Source organism: Chiloscyllium punctatum, chromosome 32 (assembly GCF_047496795.1).
Source record: "Chiloscyllium punctatum isolate Juve2018m chromosome 32, sChiPun1.3, whole genome shotgun sequence".
NCBI lineage: Eukaryota > Metazoa > Chordata > Chondrichthyes > Orectolobiformes > Hemiscylliidae > Chiloscyllium > Chiloscyllium punctatum.
The window spans coordinates 54,129,781-54,149,912 of record NC_092770.1 but is presented as its reverse complement, the minus strand read 5'-3'; the positions used below and the strand labels follow the sequence as shown (position 1 = coordinate 54,149,912).

The window sequence follows — 20,132 nt, the reverse complement described above, 5'->3', positions numbered from 1 at the left end:
AAAGGGCCTATACTGCACTGTTATGTTCAATGTTCTATGAGACTTTGAATGCTAGTTCTAGAGTGTCTAGGTAGGGGAAACAACTGCTCAGCATCTGCCCAGTCCAGCCCTCTAAGTGTTTAATACTTTTCAATACGATCATCTGATTCTTGTGAAAAAAAGCCCGTTCTATTCAATCCCTCCATGGAAAACAACCCTTTCATCCCAGGAATCAAAGTAGTGAATCTTCATTTTCATCCTTCAACTGAAACAGTCTAGGTCTACCAAGGAAACCTAAACACATAAATACAAAGTGGGCTATGCTACCAGTGTTTCATCCGGAGGCTCACTGAAGATGTTACTTAGTATGGTGACAAAATGTCTGAAAATGAACCTTCCAGCTCAGTGAGCAAACCTACATCTAGAACCTCAACCTGAGCTACAAATCTTCTCAAAACTCGTTAAAAGTGTAGGTTTTCCAAACCTTTCAAACCTCCTCTGCCATTATCAAAGTGTCTTCTTGCCCTTTCTGCAGTCTTTCTAGGATCTACGTGTATTCTTTGGACCCCGTCAATTCAAGCCCACCAAAGTTTCAACATGAATATGTCACAATTTGACGATTGAAAGAAAGAATCTTCATAAGCCCAAAGTGTTCGAGGTACTCAACAGCTTAAAAATGTGTTGCTGGAAAAGCGCAGCAGGTCAGGCAGCATCAAAGGAGCAGGAGAATCGACGTTTTGGGCATAAGCCCTTCTTCAGGATTCCTGAAGAAGGGATTATGCCCGAAACGTTGATTTTCCTGCTCCTTTGCTGCCTTACCTGCTGCGCTTTTCCAGCAACGCATTTTTAAGCTCTGATCTCCAGCATCTGCAGTCCTCACTTTCTCTGAGGTACTCAACAGCCACCAGTATACTTTTTGAAGGGTAGTCATTGTTTGCTATACCAGAATTGGATGAAGTAACTCGAGCAAGCTCAGATGTACACTCCAAATTTCTTGGACTAGGCACTCTCACACCTCAACAATGATTGACTGCTGAGTAGCAAGACCAGCTGAAGTAGAACAGAATTGTGACAGGACTGTTCAAAGAAAATTGCCAGTCTGTTTGATATGCTTTTAAGATCGAGGTGAGAAAGTTATCACTCAGCATCTCTCACTATCCACTATTCATACAGAAAAAAGCATTTATTTATCTAACCGGTCAGTAATATTTCTGGGCATCAACTGAGCTTCAAATGAGAAGTTCAGAAATGCACAAGAACATCAATAATGGCCAATGTGCCTCATCAATTTCAAAAGCAAAATACTGCTGGTATAAAGGACTATCAATACTTTATTTCTGGATGTTTAGTAGATCCTAAATGTTTTTACAAGTTGATGTAAAGAATTTAGCAATATTTAATTTGTAAAATCTAACTATTGCTGTTGCATAGAGCTCCTGGGAAATGATACCTCAGTTTGATTTGATTTGATTTGTTATTGTCACATGTACCTAGGTAATTGGAAAAGTTTTGTTTTGTGTGCACTACAGGCAAATCATACCATACAAGGTACATGAGGGTAATAGAACAGAATGAGGAATGCAATGTTATGGTTGCAGAGAAGCTGTACAAAGAACGATTTGAATATTAAATTTAAAACTTGAGAGGTCCATTCAGAAGTCTAATAACAGCGGGCAAAAAGATTTTGCAAGGACGCTGAAATGTACTTGAGTGTGTTGTGCTGAATTGTCTTAATTGAGGATGCTGTATCTTTTTTCAATTAATTAATTTAATGAGACTGCACATTTGAGATGACTAATCTGGAATCAGGGACCGAGATGTTAGCCATTAATAACTGCCTGCTCTATGTCCTCTTACTAAGTCCTTGGTGCTTTCAAACCATACAATTGTAAAAAGATGCATTTAATTTTGGCTGAAATTAAATAATTTTCTTAAATCTGTTGTGGCCATTTGAAATGAAGAGTTTCATTAAATTTTGCACAGAACCTTTGGAGGCTGGATGACAAGTGTAATAAATGAAATGCTGTACGTAGTTAGCCTGAAGTAAAGAGAGAGAGATAATCCCTTAATGTCAAGCATTTATACAGCTACAAGAACACCTGTAATGAGGAGAGATATTCCAAGGTGTTTTGCATGAGAATTATGAAAGAATTTGATTTCAAGCCATATGAGGAGATATTAGAACAAGTAAACAAAAACTAGATTGGAGTAAGGTAGGTTTTTGTGAACTTTTTTAAAGAGGGAATGCGAAGTAAGAACAAAGACCTGGCATGAAGGAACTCCAGAGCATAAATCCAAAATAATTGCACATTATGAAACAATGGAAAATGACAACATGCAACAGGCCAGTATTGGAGGTGTGTAGAAATTTCTGAGAGTAATAGGGTTAATAAAAAGCCCTTGGGTAGTGTTTTAGATCAGAGAGATCAGTTTTTATCACATATAGTTAGTGTAGTTAAGAAGATGTTTAGCATTCTTGCTGTCATTGCTGAGTCCTTTGAGTATAGGAGTTGGAATGTTATGTTGACGTTGTATGGGGCATTAGTGAGGCCTCTCCTGGAGTACTGTGTCCAATTCTGGTCACCCAGTTATAGGAAGGATCGGAGAGAATGTAGCTGGAGAGGATTCAGAAGAGAATTACCAGGATATTGCCACGAGTGGAGAGTTTGAGCTACAAGGAGAGGCTGGATAGACTGGGATGTTTTTCACTGGAGTGTAGGAGATTGAAAGATGGCCTTATAGTGGTTTATAAAATCATGCAGGTTATAGATAAGGTGAATGTCAGGTGTCATTTTACCTTGAGTGGGGGATTTCAAGACTAGGGGACATATTTTTAAGGTGAGAGGAGAAAGATTTGTGAAAAAACCCTGATTGGCAATTTTTTACACAGAGTGGCTCATGAGTGGAATGAACATCCTGAAAAAATGGTGAATGCGGGTACAGTGACAAAGTTTAAAAGACATTTCGATGAATACACAAATAAATGTTTGGAGGGATATGCACAAAGTGCAGGCGGGGGGACTAGTTTAGTTTGGGATTATGGTTGGTATGAATTGGTTGGAACGAAGGATCTGTTTCCATGCTGTATGACTCTAAGGAAAGTAATTGAAACAGGGAGTAACAAGACCATGAAGAGATCTGAGCACAAAATTTAATGTTGTGACCTGTGGATTTCAAAAACCAGGTTTATCCGAGAACACACACTGTGCAAAAACAGTCATTAACTAATATCTTTGTCTGCAAAATTTATTGTTTAACATCTTATTAAATTTAATGCAAAAATCCACATGTAAGCCTACATTTAGGAGATGAACTGTGTGTCCGTATCAGGAGTAATTTCAAAACCTCTTATCTTTTTAGGCACCCGTCCTTGCACTGAAAAGGAAGAACACCACATTAACACTAACAAAGACACGAAAGCTAAAGCATGATATGAGGAAGCCTTATTGATGATATTTTTCCTTGCACGCTGGTTTCCCACAGTACAATGTATCACCACCAAAAATGTTTCTCCTTACTGGCTAATGATTCCTTTTATTTTTAAAACCAATTGAGACTTTATCTATGTGTTTAGTACATCACATTTGCCACAGTGTTCAGATAAATTTAAGAATTTGGCAACCTCCTCTGTATGATTGGATCAGTGTGCTTGGTGTGAGATTCTAAGCAGAAAGGAGGCAGGTGTAACTCATCTGGCATAAGTGAGGCTTTACCATTTCATGACAATACCCCTGCTATAACCGCACAAGTTGCCAACCTACTTGGATGTATACAATAGTGATAAAATATCCTTTATGTCTGTGTGATTAAAAAAACAATGTAAACGGAGCTATTAACCGTGCATTTAAAAACAAAGTAGAAATCACTCCTTGCTTTCTATCTTTTGCAGGTGGGGCACTCAGGGAGATTTTACCACCACACATCCTCGACCAATTGTGAAGATTAAATTCTTCACAGAGAGCACAGGAGTTCTTGCCCTGGAAGATAAAGAATTGGGGAAGGTAAGACTCACCTTCACATTCAGGAGTTGCATTTCTGTAATGAAAACCCTTAGTTTTTTTTTCATGCAAATTGTGACTTCATGATGGCCACACGAGATAAGCTCAATGTTCTGTTTTCTAACTCAAGACGACAAAACCTCTTCACCACTTCATGCTTCTGTCAATTAGAACTCCTCTTTAGTGGAAGTATCTGAGAATCATTAGTATCTGTGCTCTACCATTGATGGATGTGGATCATTTGTACTACTGTACTTGTCTATCTTTTCTAGAATACTGTTTAAGAAAGACAGGAGACAGAAACCCAGCAACTATAGGCTCATTCATCTCATGTCTGACATTGGAGAAAATGCTCAAACCCAGTGTTAAAGAGTAGGAGTTGGATATTTATAAAAACAAAATACAACCAGAGACAATATAGTCACAATTTCCAAAGATATTTGATGAGGTGCCATGGAAATGATTATGGTGCAGAAAAAGAGTTCATGTGATTGATGGTGATGTATCAATGTAATAGATGATTAGCTAATAGGACGCAAAATCAGGTTAAATGGGTCATTTTCAACTTGGCAAACTAACTTCTGGAGTACCACAGAAATTAGTGCTATTTCCAAAATTGTTTATGATCTAGATAAATTACTTAAATGAAGGGTAGAATTTGGTACCAATATAAAGTTGAGAAAGCAATTTTAAGAAGGATATTTAGGCCAGGAATTTCACATCTGAGGCAGTTGCACAGTCAGGAAACATTCTAAATATTTCATTTTAACTTTCTAACCTAGCTCGAGAGAAACGCTTTCAAATAATGGGATCTTCATTCTGGGCAAGAGTGCATGCTAGACTGGGGCCTGCCCACTGGAAAGAGTTTGAAGACAGTCACAATGGTTGACCAAAGCTGAGGCAAACCGCTTTGTCCCAGTTGTTGTATTGAATGTTAGATTTTTTTCAGCCTTACCCCTCATGGTCTGTTCAGACTTAGCACTGAGTTCAAATAGCCCTGCTTGAGTCTAGTTTCCCGCGTATGTGCATTGCATTCCACTCTCACTTTCCTCCTGGAGATTTACCAGAAATGGGAGTGAAACTTCTGGATTTGGGCCCTGAAACTATTTTTTAAAAAGGCACAGAGTCTCCATGACTTCCCAAAATGAGTCTGATTAGGTGATTCGGCAAAGATTTGGCAGATGGAATATGATGTGGGAAGATTGTCCACTTTCTCAAGAAGATTAGAATCAATGGAGATTGTGGAATGTTGTGGTGCAGAGAGACCTGTGTGCCCTTGGAGATAAATGACAAAACATTAGTGTGCAGGTACAGTAATTAATTAGGAAGGTTAATGGAATATTGGCATTTATTGCAAGGTGCTTGGAGAATGCAGGCAGGGAAGCCTTGCCACAGTGCATTAGTTGAATTACACTTTGAATACTGTTTTGGTCATTTTCACTTGAGGAGAGGTGTAGCTCCATTAGAAGCAGTTCAAAGAAGTTCCATTCAGCTGAAGTCTGGGATGATGCATTTGTCTTACAAGGAGATGTTGAATAGTTTTGCTTATTGGCATTCAGAAGAATAGGAGATGATCTTATGGATTGAATCATTTAAATTCTGATGGCTGTGACAGGGTAAATCTGAGAAAATATTTTACTCTGTGTATTATCTAGAACTTGGGGGGGATGCAGTTTCAAAGTAGAGCTCCCATTTGTCTTGGGAATAAGGAGGTGTTTCTTTTCTGAGGATTGTTAGTATTTGAACTCTCATCCCGGTGAACAGCAGAGGTTGAGATGTTGAATATATTCAATTTTGATTAACAAGGGAGCTATGAAGTTTTGAAAGTTATAGAAGGCGGGATGGATAGCGGAATTAAAGCCATAATCAAATCAGTCGTGATCTTTCTGGCACAGTAGGAACTGAATGGCCAAATCCTGCTCAGATTTGTTATATATTTTTGTTCTTTTCCTCTGAATGAGCCTGAGAAAAAGTTATTTGACTGGGGCAAATTTTTCTGTTTGGAATATTAATAGTGGGCCCAGCCTTTATTAATTAATATCATTAATTGAGTCTTCCAGTAAAGCTTTTGATGATACAACATAGAACATGGATGCAGGAATAGGCCATTCAGCCCTTCTAGCCTGCTCTGCCATTTAATATGATTATGACTAATCATCCAACTCAGTACCTTGTTCCCATTTTCTCTCCATACCCTTTGACCCCTTTAGCCCTAAAAACTATAATTAATTCCTTCTTGAAAAACTCAATATTTTGGTCTCAACCTTTCTTTGTGACTGAGAATTGCACAGGTTCACCATTCTCTGGGTGAAGAAATTCCACCTTACCTCAGTCCTAAAGGGTTTACCCCATATCCTTAGACTGGAACCCCCTGGTTCTGGACTCTGCAGTTATTATCTCTCCACCCTGGAGGCTACCTGCCTGTATTCCTGATGAAGGGCTTTTGCCCGAAATGTCGATTTTCCTGCTCCTCGGATGCTGCCTGACCTGCTGTGCTTTTCCAGCACCACTCAGATCTAATCTCTGGTTTCCAGCATCTGCAGTCCTCACTTTTGCCTAGTCATTGGGAATGTCTTTCCTGTGTTACCCAGTCTAGTCCTGTGAGAGTTTTATAGGTTTCTATGAGATCCCTCCTTCATTTGTCTAAGCTCCAGTAAGTACCCTCCTAATAGATACAGACGCTCTTTGTACAGCAGTCCTGTCATCCCAGGAGTCAGTCTTGCTGTCTTTCTGCTTCTACTTTATAACAAATGGACCTATACCAAGATATTCATCTTCGTATTCGCTTCAGAACAGACTATTTATTTAAATGTAGTTTCAAGTTTTTGAAAGTAATATTGGCACCTGTTTCACTTCCATGTCACTCACCCATCAATAACCAAGCAAACTGGCTTTGATATTAACTGGACATTCTAAGTAACTTTGAGATCAAAGAAATCTTAATAATTCCTTTAAGCCAATTTGCTGTCAAAAATTATTGGTTCGCATTGCTGCCCCATTGCACCAGGGACTTCAGTAAGACATTTGACAAGCTTCCTCATGGTAGACTGGTTAGCACGGTTAGATCTCATGGAACACAGAGAGAACTAGTCATTTGGATACAGAACTGGCTTGAAGGTAGAAGGTAGGGTGGTGGTGGAGTATTGCTTTTCAGACTGGAGGCCTGTGACCAACGGTGTGCCACAAGGATCGGTGCTGGGTCTGCTGCTTTTTGTCATTTATATAAATGATTTGGATGTGAACATAGGAGGTATAGTTAATAAGTTTGCAGATGACACCAAAATTGGAGGTGTGGTAGACAGTGAAGAAGATTACCTCGGATTACAATGGGATCTTGATCAGATGGGCCAATGGGCTGAGGACAGGCAGATAGAGTTTAATTTAGGTAAATGTGAGGTGCTACATTTTTGGAAAACAAATCTTAGCAGGACTTATACACTTAATGGTAAGGTCCTAGGGAGTGTTGCTGAACAAAGAGACCTTGGAGTGCAGGTTCATAGCTCCTTAAAAGTGGTGTCGCAGGTAGATAGGATAGTGAAGAAGGTGTTTGTATGCTTTCCTTTATTGGTCAGAGCATTGAGTACAGGAGTTGGGAGGTCATATTGCAGCTGTACAGGACATCGATTAGGCCACTTTTGAAATATTGTGTGCAGTTCTGGTCTCCCTCCTATCAGAAGGATGCTGTGAAACTTGAAAGGGTTCAGAAAAGATTTATAAGGATGTTGCCAGGGTTGGAGGGTTTGAGCAATGGGTAGAGGTTGAAAAGGCTGGGGCTGTTTTCCCTGGAGCGTAGGAGGCTGAAGGGTGACCTTATGGAGGTTTATAAAACCATGAGGGGCATGGATAGGATAAATAGACAAAGTATTCCCTAGAGTGGGGAGTCCAGAACTAGAGAGCATAGTTTTAAGGTGAGAGGGGAAAAATTTTAAAGGGACCTGTCGGGGGGTGGGGGGCAGCATTTTCATGCAGAGTGGTGCATATGTGGAATGCACTGACAGAGGAAGCGGTGGAGGCTGGTATAATTACAGCATTTAAAAAACATCTAGATGGGTATATGAATAGGAAAAGTTTAGAGGGATACAGGCCCCAAGTGCTGGAAAGTGGGACTAGATTAGGTTAGGATATCTGGTTGGCATGGATGAGTTGGACTGAAGGGTCTGTTTACATGCTGTACACCTCTATGACTTTATGACCTAGGTTTAATTCCAACATTGGACAACTTTCTGTGTGGCGTTTGCACATTCTCCCCATGTCTGCGTGGGAGCTACAGGGTTGCAGGGGTGGAGTGGGCTGGGATTCTGAATGTGGGTAGGATGCTGTTCAGGGAGTTGTTGGACTGAATGGCCTGTTTCCACATTGTGGGGATTCCATGAATTTCCTACTGAATGCCTGAAATGAATTGGAGCAAGAATTTTAGGACTATGTTTGGTCATGCTCTGATGTAAATAAAACTCCAAACAGTTGTAGAGCTTCCATTGCACGTTTAATGTGTCAGTGCCTTACTCGTAGGGTGTCACATTTACTTTTTCTTATTAATTTTCAAGTTGTATTTAAAGTTCAACATACCCATAAAATATTAAGCAGCTCAACATAAACTGCTTATTCCTTGTCATGGAGCTACTTATCATGTCAGGAATCTGAGTCTTTGTTTGGCATCATCTGTTTTGAGCTTAATTCTGGAATGGGGCTTCCTTGACCATTTCTCATCTGCCTTTGCTTTCAACCCTCTCAGATAAGTGCAACCTGAGTGAATCAAGCCACCGTTCTCTCCTTTTTGCCCCTACCCAAAGCCTCGGTGGAATTTTAAAGATCCAGCCTGACTTGAGCTGGCTGGGGATTTTCTCTGCCGGTTCCTATTCCAGATTTACTTTTTTTTTGTTCCCCATCTAACTTGCCCCATCCGTAGCTATTCTTCGCCTTATTCCACGTCTCCCAACTGCTAGACTGTAACTCATTCAAGCCCTTCTGTAAATCCTCACAGATCAGTGCAACTCCAGCCTTTCCTTTCAAATTCCTTTTTTCTTTCATGTGGTGTCATCTATTGCAACTTGCAGCTTTCCTCCAGGATTGGGAAACTGTTGTATTATTTATAGTAGAGCTGGTAAGAGCATGATGATTCAACTATGAAGGACTCAATCACATTAAGAATCCCTCTGATCATGTTGGTCTGGGCTCTGAAGGTCTCTTGGTTATCCTCGCGAGTTGCTGGCCTTTATTACTGACACATCCACACAGCTAAGGTCCTTCTTGACCATGTCTTCCCAGCTACCTTGTATGGTTTCTCATCATACCTTCTGACTCGTGGTGTCTGCTAGCATTTTAGCACCTGTCTGTTCAAAGCACTTCCCTATATTGTAGAAATAAATGTATTTATCTGTTCACCCTAATACTTGACAGCTCATCACAAATTGCAGCCGCTGTGTTATTTGCATTGCTATGTTTGGGTCCTTCTAACGAGGCATGCAATCATTTGGCAGCAGAATCCTGATGTGAACAGTGTACATGAAAGTGCCTTTGTGGAGTATTCTTTGTGTTTTGATTCTTACTCGACATGTAAGAGGAACATATGACAATACCACATAATGTGTTTAAACAGTAATTTATTGAATATAATAATTTTAAAATTACAAACTATATCATAAAAAGAAAGAAATAAATATAACCTAAAATGGAAAATCACTCTATCAAGGCCGCCTCCTTGCCTGTTGTCTTCAGTGATTAACTAGACCACTCCAGCTACAGCAGCAAATCCCTGGAAGCAGTGTTCCTTTAAACTTAATTTCTGGTTCCATTCCTGTCTTATTGAAGCCTTTGCTCAGACTTGCACAAAGTGCGTCATGTTTCTTACATATCTCACAGGTTATATTGTCCATCCATCAAACTCCATTTCCATATCATTGGCCACCCTTTGTGAAAGACAGTTTGCTCACTTGGGAATTGAACCCATGCTGCTGGCATCATGCATTACAAACCAGCCATCAGCTAACAGGATCTGGTTGGAGAGCACTTATCTAGATTACTTACCAAGCAATACCTGATAAGAGAGTGAATGTATCAATAGTATTTAGACAATAGAAAACAAGTTTATTTTCCATGATAACAAACTTAGGAAAACAAGCAATTCAGTGAAAATAATAGCTGTGAATATCTTGCTTAATATAAAACAGCAACACAGAAAAGATTTACCCCATGCAATAATCTGTGAAAATTTGAGAGGCCAAGACCTATTTAAAGTATAAATTTAACAACTTTATTTCTTAAAGTATAGCAGAGAATAATGAACTAACAACTATTTACAACTCCTTCCTCTAAGCTATCTTTCACCTTCCCTTCTACAAGCCTAGTCCGATAAAACCCCAGATTAAGCTTGACAAAACACAACCTGTTATCTCAAAACCAGGCAGCTTTCACGTTTCTCTGTATTCCTGTCGTCTTTTCTTCTTCTTCTTGGGGATTCTGCTTCATATGTACTGTCACTGCGAGCTTTTAACTCTCTTAAAGGTACAGTACACCCACATCTTCATAACAAATATGATTTGAATATTCTTTTCAAGAAGCCTGAAGTTGTAACTAATAATCTTAGCACTTAGTTTTGTCTAAGCATTTGCTGGAGTCACATTCACTCTCTTATGAAATATTGCTTGGTAAATAGTCTAGGTAAGTGGTGTCCAACCAGAACCCAGTTGCTGGATGGCTGGTTTCGAATGCAGTTATACCAACAGCATGAGTTCAATTCTCAAACTGGCTGAGGTTACCAGGAAGGACTGTCCTTTTCAACATCTCCCCTTGTCTGAAGAGTGCTGACCCTCCGGTCTAATGAGAAGGTAGCCCAATGGTCCTCAAGGATTATGGCCACTTTACTGCAGCACACTGAACATATAAACTAAATTTAAACTTATCAGTAGATATGTTAACTCAACTAAATGTAAACCTCTCAGTCGAGTTATTTACTAACAATAAGTTGTAGGAAGTTGTAATTCTAAAACAGTAGATGTTCACAATTCACAGAGTCTAAACTTGGGCTATCAAATAGCAGATGATATTTGCATGTGAACCCATTCAGAACGCTAGCCTCTGGAATTTTGGGTATGGTAAATGGAATTGCGTGACTCAATGATTGAAAGTTTAACATGCTATCACACTGAGTAGGGGAGAAAGTGAGGACTGCAGATGCTGGAGATCAGAGCTGAAAATGTGTTGCTGGAAAAGCGCAGCAGGTCAGGCAGCATCCAAGGAACAGGAGAATCGATGTTTCGTGAAGAAGGGCTGATGTCCGAAACATAGATTCTCCTATCACACAGAGTAGTTGAGGCAAATGGCATAAATGCTAGGTAAGTACATGAGGGAGAAAGAAGAACAGAAAGTTATGCTGATGGGGCTGGATGTAAAAACGATAATAATGTACATTTTTAATGATGCAGCTTCACATGAGAGGACCAATATATGTGGTTGCATCAAGCTGTGTGGTGCTATTCACTCTCTCTCTCTTGCACCTCGCTTTCCCTTTTGCCCTCATTCTCCCTCACACACTCTGCAGCCTCTGTTACGTATTACACTCAGTGGGGTCCAGCAATTAATAATGCTGAGAAGTTCAGGACTTTGCGAAGGTAACAGGGTTCACTTACTTCCCAACCTTAGAGCAGACAACTTTCCCGGTTACCCGTCTTGCTCCGCCTACCTTTTGTGACCTTACCTTGTACCTTGAGACCTTTCAGAGATGCACACGTGGAGTAGTCTTCATTATTGCCCTGTCAGCAGTGTGTTGGACTGTTGAATCCTAGAGGGTGCCACTGATAACTCAGGTGAACCTGACCAGGTAGGCCTGAAGGGATCTACTGAATGTGTCTGGGTACATAAAGTAGTTGTTTAACTGAGGAAAAACATATGGAAGTTATCCATAACCTGTCTGCGATCATTTTAAAATGTCATTGTTTCTTTCTGCCCACTGAGTTTCCCCCTTTTTCTTCTCTCCTCTCAGGGACGTGTTGGCGCTGGCTGTGATTGTGATTCAATCAGATTCTAGTGACGTACTTCATAGAGAGTTGTAATAGTGACTGCAAAGTGTTACCAATTTATAGCACACGGAAGAAATTCTGAAACCTTTCAGAGGTGATGAGCCAGACTTTCTTGGGACAGGATCTCTAACAGTATTGGCTGGTAGTTAGAAGTGCCCTTGAACTTAGAGGTTGTTTCCTTGTTATGTAGCAAGTTGTTGAAATGTGAACAGAAAATGTAGCAAAGTAGGGAACCAGGCATCAGAAATCTGAGCTGAATGCACAAGTACCAAATCTCTCCTCGACAGGCCACCAAAGGATTGTGAAATAAACCATGCACAGACTGACAGCAAAGTGTCAATTATAATCGGTGACCCCTGGTAAAATCAAGAACATCAAGAAAAGAGTTGATAGATTAGAGCAAGGGAACATGAAAAGAATCCAAAAGAAGAAGAAAACAACTGTGCATTTTTAAATTTCCAAAATCCAAACCTGAAGGAATGAAATTTCACACTCACGGTAGCTACTTTTAAATGCTTGATTTTCATCATATTCTATTAAGAAAGTGCTTAGATTTGAAATTACAGGCTATCACTTCCTGTTGTGAGTTTCATTTCATTTGTCACACAGACAGTAACTTCACATCATTCAATACATCTTGACGGTGGGTCAGATAGTGAGATGCCTTTAATGTGAAGGAAGACGACTTGTATAGCAATCTTATAGAGCATAGTCAATAACCAGCCCTCTATTGCTGAACCATATGTTCATAAATTATGATGATGCCATTAGCCTCACCTCTGTTTTGAAAGTGAAGTCTGGCTTATTGTACTCTCATATATTTATAAAGTATGAGTGAGAAAGTACCTTTCAAATCACAATATTATCAACACAGACTCTTGCTGAATTAGTAAATTATGAGTAATAAGAGCAGAAGTAGACAGTTCACTTAATTGAACCTTTTCTGTGATTCAATAGGATCGTGGCTGACCTGACTGGGACCGTAACTCAATTTCGTTACTTGTCCCCCATAACCCCTGACAATTAAACTGCAGTTTTGGAAGATAATTCAGAAAACAAATGACCATCTAAGAGAAGAAATTCCTCCTCATTTTCACCCTAAATAGGGGATCCCTTATTTTTAAATTGTATCTTGTTCCTGTCATTATTTACCATATTAAATCATTTCAGAGTCTTTTAGGTTTAATTAAGTTCCAATCCGTATAGGCCCAATTCGACAATTAGACATCATTTGCTGGATATTTCTGAGCATGCGAGGAATGACACTGATCACCAGTTTAGGAGTGTCAGTTGGGCTCTCAGAGTAGCAGATTTGCAAATACTGGAAACTGCATATATTGATAAACAGGACCATGCTCTTTGCAGATAGAAATGACATGTACATGCACTGAACAAAATGGGTGACAGACGTTTGCTGGGTCATTTCTCAGGGCAGCCCCGACTGGTTTGAAACTAAAAAACTTCTAACTTTGCCTGGCCATAAATGATTGCATTCTCCATGGCAATGCCACATCCAATCAGAATCCACTAGCCAACCAATCGGCACTTTCTCATAAATGTTGGTTTTCCATTTGAATTCTTGCAAATTGTCCTGATGAATGCAATATGAAAAGCCTCAGCAGAACATGTTTTTTTTCAGCAAATTCCATTCTGTACCATCAAATAATTAATGTTTGTAGCACTGTACATCTTTTCTTACGTATTGATATCACCCTTAATTCCCTCAGTTGGTCATGAATGGAACACCATTCTCAGAGAATCTTCTGTTATCTCAATGGAATATATCTCCTTAAATGCCTCCTCCTATATCCTTATCAACTTACCTTTGAACACATTGTTCAAAGTCATCGTACAGACTACCTTTGCCAATTTGATTTGTTCAACTTATATGAACATTAAAACCTCCTCTGAGTATTGCAATTACTTTCTTACAGGTCCCCATTTTACCTTGATGTAAATATTGTCCTACATTGTAGCTACTGCTAGGGGCTATATTATTAAGATGCAATTGTGGTCCTAATGTATAGCAATGTATTGTCTATCAAATAAAAATTACTGATCGTCTGTTCCATTCTAATACTATGTGTAGTTTGTCTCAACTCGTTACTCAAACTGTTGGGCATGGTTGTTCATACACGCACACATGAAATGTTGGAATCCCTGGAATGCTGCCCAGAGTATTCCTTACTCACATCAATAAAAGACTGAGTTACGTAAAATGAATAGAGCAACACAATAGGTTGAATTAATTCACTTTTCACAAAGATGATCAACAATTTACTCAATTAGTGATGTCAATTAGAGCAATTTGCCAGTTCTTTAACATAGATAAGGGCATATCTTTTAACTCATGCAACCTGTACACTTTCAAGAAGATCATCAACAATGAAACTTGCTACTTTCTGATGTTTCCCATGGTGACATTATTGAGCTAAGATCCACGCATCTTGCCAATGTGGGCTCAGATGTTAGTTGTTAATGAACTTGGAAATCAATGCACGATTGCCATTCTTGGAAAATTCCCAATCTTGGAAAGACAGTGTGTCTAATTTCTAAAAATGGAACACAACAATACGAATTTAGGCTGTTACCTCTAATTCATTTTTCACATCAGGATAATGAAATATAATTATGCTGTAAAAGTCATCTGAGGTAATTGTTGCCTGCTATGATGAGGTTGTCAGTGATATTACCATAATAGATACATTTCTAACTATTTTCTCTATAGAGAGTAAAGACAAGTACTGAGATTCAAGGTGTACACCCACATTTCTTAACTGTCATGTGTGGATCCCTGTCAAGTTGTTAATCCAGTCTGAAGTGTCTCTGGAGGAGGACTTGTTAGCAGATAACATAAAAACACCCGATTGTCAGAAAATAAATGAGTCCGTGTTAAAACACATCTGGTATCCATTTGATAAAGTCAGTGGGTTTATTCACCACAGTACAACATATTCAGACATGATATAGATGAAGTCAGACACCAGTGACTTATTCGGTTGGTCACAGCATGACACATCCAGCTGGTGCTTTGTTTGTTTACAGCATACTTTTAACCATTGATTATGTGCATATTCTTCCATTGTGCAGTGAAGCTACATTGATTAAAGATGACTTATGACACATCCTCTCAAGAAAGTGCATCATAATGCTGTGTTTTACCCCTCTTCTCTCTGTCTTTCCTTATGGGCTGCGATAGTACATTTTTCAATCTATCTATTTATTTCACAACTTTGCAAAAATTTTTAAGGTCAGTCTATGAATTATAACACATAGATTCTATGGTGGAATAGTAGACTTGGAACTGACCTCATCACCAAAATTGATAGAATGATAGATCACAGAACAAGAGTATCCTGCCCATTTTATCTTTGCCAGCTCCTAGGTAGAATGGTTGGATGGATCCTCCCTCCCAGCTTTGAATCTGCTTCTGTTGTGTTTTCAAGCAGTGCTTTCTCAATCACAATAACTCACTGTAGGAAGGAAAACATACTACCCTCTGGTTCTTTGACCAATCACCTTAAATTTTTATCCTCTGATTATTGATCCTTCCATCAGTGGAAATAGAATAAATATGAGAAAAAGATCAAAATCTTCTTTGATTCTGAACAACTATATTACTTCCCTCATACCTTTTGGTGCTTTGAGGAAAACAGCCAAAGCTTCTCCACTCTCTCCATGAAACTGAAGTTTTTCATCCATGGATAATTCCAAACCAGCTTTTTATTCATTCTCTCCAGACTTTCACTAGCTTCCTAAATTGTGGTGAACCGAGTTGGATGCAATGGGCAGAGTTTGACTGCCAAGGCCAATTGGTTTGAATGCTTGAGGGTCAGAAACGCAATATGATTCCACCCACTGCTGGGTTTAACAAGGATGCATCTTTACGTGAGGTTCGGTTAAGTAATTTACACGTGGGGAATAGGCAACTAGTTGAGAATTTGACCCAGGATTCTAGTTTAACAGATAATAAACTGATTTCCCAAGGTGCATGGAGTTCAAATGATCAACAAGGAGAGAACACGGTGAGGAGCAATGTTTCATTGAAAATAACAACCCTGAAGTCTGCACCGCTGTTAAGCTAGGAGAAAGTGAGGACTGCAGATGCTGGGGATCAGAGCTTAAAAATGTGTTGCTGGAAAAGCGCAGCAGGTCAGGCAGCATCAAAGAGAAGGAGAATCGACGTTTTGGGCATAAGTCCTTCTTCAGGAATGAGGAGGGTGTGCCAAGAGGCTAAGACCTCTTAGCCTGCTTGGCAAACCTTCCTCATTCCTGAAGAAGGGCTTATGCCCGAAACGTTGATTCTCCTTCTCCTTTGATGCTGTCTGACCTGCTGCGCTTTTCCAGCAACACATTTTTAAACAGCTGTTAAGCTGCCTATGTGAAAGATTTGTGCTCAGAAAATTTGAACAGAGAGCCAGACTTCAAACTTCACTGGTGCTTTCCAAATTATTGAATGTAATTGCACCAAAGTGACTTTCCTCACTTTGATCTGACCTTCCATGCTTCAGGCTTCATTACACATAGGAGCAGCTTATGTAGTTATCCTTCATGAGTGCACTTCCAAAAAGCGGAAGAAAGAGACATGGAAACACAGCTCAAAGGAGATAACACAGGATCTACAGGCAGAGGGTCAGTGTCTTCAAAATCTGTTGCCTCAGAGGGCTTAGACCTTCATGACAGGTCATTGTTGAATCTGTTGTCTCTGGGAACAAGATCTCTGTTACTGTGGATACAGTGGATATGCATGACCAATTATTGTAAATGTTGACTATTGCTGGAGAGGTACTAGTCCCCTGTTTTTTTTTAAAATTAATTCATGGGACATGGGAATCACTGGCCTGGCCAGTTTTTATTCGCCACAGTTGGAGTACTGTGTGCAGTTCTGGTCGCCTCACTTTAGGAAAGATGTGGAAGCTTTGGAGAGGGTGCAGAGAAGATTTACCAGGATGTTGCCTGGAATGGAGAGTAGGTCGTACGAGGATAGGTTGAGAGTTCTCGGCCTTTTCTCGTTGGAACGGCGAAGGATGAGGGGTGACTTGATAGAGGTTTATAAGATGATCAGAGGAATAGATAGAGTAGACAGTCAGAAACTTTTTCCCTGGGTACAACAGAGTGTTACAAGGGGACATAAATTTAAGGTGAAGGGTGGAAGGTATAGGGGAGATGTCAGGGGTGGGTTCTTTACCCAGAGAGTGGTGGGGGCATGGAATGCGCTGCCCGTGGGAGTGGTAGAGTCAGAATCATTGGCGACCTTTAAGCGGCATTTGGATAGGTACATGGATGGGTGCTTAATCTAGGATAGAAGTTTGGCACAACATCGTGGGCCGAAGGGCCTGTTCTGTGCTGTATTGTTCTATGTTCTATGTTCTATGTATTGCCCATCCCTAATTTCCCAGAGGGCAGCTGAAAGTTAGTCACGATACTATGGTACTGGAGTCAAATGTACGTCAGACTGGGCAGGAATGGCAGATTTCCTTAGCTAAAGGACATTAGTGAACCAGATGGGTTTTTCCCAAAAATCAGCAACTGTTGACTGGGCATCTTAATCCGAGATTTTTATTGAATTCAAATTCCACCATCTGCCGTGGTGGGATTTGAACCTCAAACATTGCCTGTGTCTCTGGAATAATAGTCTAGTGATAATACCAAAAGGCCTTCGCCGCTCTTTGTGGGGATTTGTGGGGATTTATTTTGGTAATGTTACATGTAATAGCCCTTTGAGGCCTAGCCACTGTCTTGTAAAGGTTTAATATACATTTCCTACTTTTGGACTCTATTCCTGTTGTGTACTGGACAGTCTGATTTTCAGCACAACAATGTCCATTCCAGTACCAGATAGCCTTCTGTCTGCCATTTTAAATATCACCAAGTCTTCCTTGGGAATCGATATGTTTTGCTTGGGATTAACTTATGATCAACTGTTTCGGAAGCTGGAAGAAAAGCCTCTTTTTCCAGTATGTATTATCCCTCACGTTCATTTAGAAAGTCATTTATTTCCTGAAAGCTTTTATATAACAAGGTTTGAACCAGAGTAAGTCCAGTTAACTAGAATGTAACAACATAAAACAACCTTGACCTGCGTGAACTTATTATTTTGCGTTTTGGAGCCCATTTGTAATGGACAGATTGTAATAACACAATCTGTGACAGGAGCTTGCAAATTTATTCTCTTTGGATGCTGTCACTATGATGCCAGCTGGTGCTCTCTCCATTATCCTTCTCCTGTACGTTGACACTGCATCTAAATCTTATGGTATCATCAACGTTTCATTCAGAAATCTGTCCTCCTGTTGTGATTAGAAACCTTTGGCTTCATTAATAAGGGATAAGGCATGATTATTGCAATTACTTTCTTACAGGTCCCCATTTTTTCTTGATGTAAATGTTGTCCTATAAGGAAATTGTGTTGGTTATTTGATCTCCAGCACTATCTCTGTCTCAGTAATGAGTTCCACAATATCAGCCCTTGTCCATCACAAAAACTGAAGTTGCTGGAAAAGCTTAACAGGTCTGGCAACATCTGTGGAGAGAAATCAGAGTTAACATTTCACGTCCAGTGACCCATCCTCAGAACTTGTCTGTCATCTGTCCCCATTCTGGTGACCTGCTCCTTCTGACCTTTTGCTACAATATAAAACCAATTTCTTCAGTTCCAAAGAAGACATGTTGAACTTGAAATGTTAATTCTATATTTCTTTGCATTGATGCCACCAGGCCTGCTGAGTGTTTCCAGCATTTTCTTTGCCATCTCAGGTTTCCAGCATCTGCATTGTTCTGCTTTTGTTTCAGAAGTTTTGCTGAACTTTCATTAAAGTTGGTTTGGCCTCAGTTGAAGAAAAGGTGGCTGGGAGGAGATTTGATAGGGGTATTCAAAATCATGAGGGTTCTGGACAGCTTAGGTGGGGACAAATTCATCCTCCTTGTGAAAGTATTGAGAATGCGAGGATATAGATGTAAGAATTGCAAAAGTGACATGGGAAAAGCAGTAATTTCTTGCAGCGAGTAATGAGTCTGGAATGCACTTCCTGAAAGTGTGTCGATGTTGGCTAAGTTGATTCTCTCAAGACGAAATTAGCCTGGTATCTGAACAAGGGAGAATGTGCTGTGTTAAGGGGAAAGAGCAGGTGAATGACACCAATTGAGATGCACATTTGGAGAGGCAGCAGATGCACAGTGGACCAAGTGACTGCCTCCTGTGCTGCTCTGATTCTGTGATATGCTCCTTTTTTAATAACATTAATACTTTCCGCACCAGCCACTTTCGACTGATCCATTGATTGCTGGTCCTTTAACCAGTCTCTTCCTCATCAACTTCACCTCAATGCTGTCCCTCATTTAATAGCCTTCTTAACACCTTTTCATTTAACTGAGTTCACTTTTCCTTCAAGATAGCTCTTTGTAGAGGACGAATATGAGAGAAATCTAGAGTGCTAAGTTGTCAATAATGGTACATTTCTAAAAACAGCACTCAAACAGCTGTCAGATATATTAACTCCTGCTGATAGAAATCTCCATCTGATAGCAGCTTTATCTGTTCACTAGGTGACCAGCAATAATGAAGTGGAGCAGCTTCATGCCTGCAAGTGAAACGTGCCTGTTTGCCTCTGTCTCTGTCTCACCAACAATTGGAAGCCTGATTCTGTATCCTTTGTCTTTCAGGTAATTCTCTATCCAACTCCAAATAGTCCGAAGACACCAGAATGGCACAAGATGATCATTCCCAAAAATAGCCAAGATTCAGATTTAAAAATAAGACTAGCTGTGAGGATGGATAAACCTCCCAACATGAAGCACTGTGGGTAAGTCTGGAACATTGAGAGGAGGTCTGACACGTTTCAAATAAATTTGTATAGTCAATAGCTGTCAAAGTCAGCAGTTCCTTTTTGTAGCTCAGGGCAGTGGCTTTCAAAGTGTCATTCTCAGATCATTGGTCCTTGAGAGTCTTGCAGATGGTCTGCAGGCTGCGCTGAAATGTCAATCTCTAACACACAATGCTATGGCCAAAACCAAGCAAGAGAGCAGCCCAGAGCCCTTATCTTTCCCCAAGGCAAATAAATGTATTTCTTTGCAATCTTTTCACATTGCAAAGAAATTATGGGTTGTCCAACTCTGACCCACTGTGCTTACCATTGCAATG

General features: G+C 39.9%; 1 protein-coding gene across 13 annotated transcripts in view; it reads left to right on the top strand.

The window, feature by feature from the left end:
- LOC140458187 (calcium-dependent secretion activator 2-like) overlaps nt 1-20,132 on the top strand; it is a 746,655-nt gene that overhangs the window by 380,219 nt on the left and 346,304 nt on the right. For all 13 annotated transcript variants that reach the window (XM_072552408.1, XM_072552415.1, XM_072552410.1 and 10 more), the window contains exons 7-8: nt 3,869-3,980; nt 19,655-19,794. In XM_072552408.1, the coding sequence (XP_072408509.1) occupies nt 3,869-3,980; nt 19,655-19,794 (252 nt within the window). The remainder of the gene's footprint in view (nt 1-3,868; nt 3,981-19,654; nt 19,795-20,132) is intronic.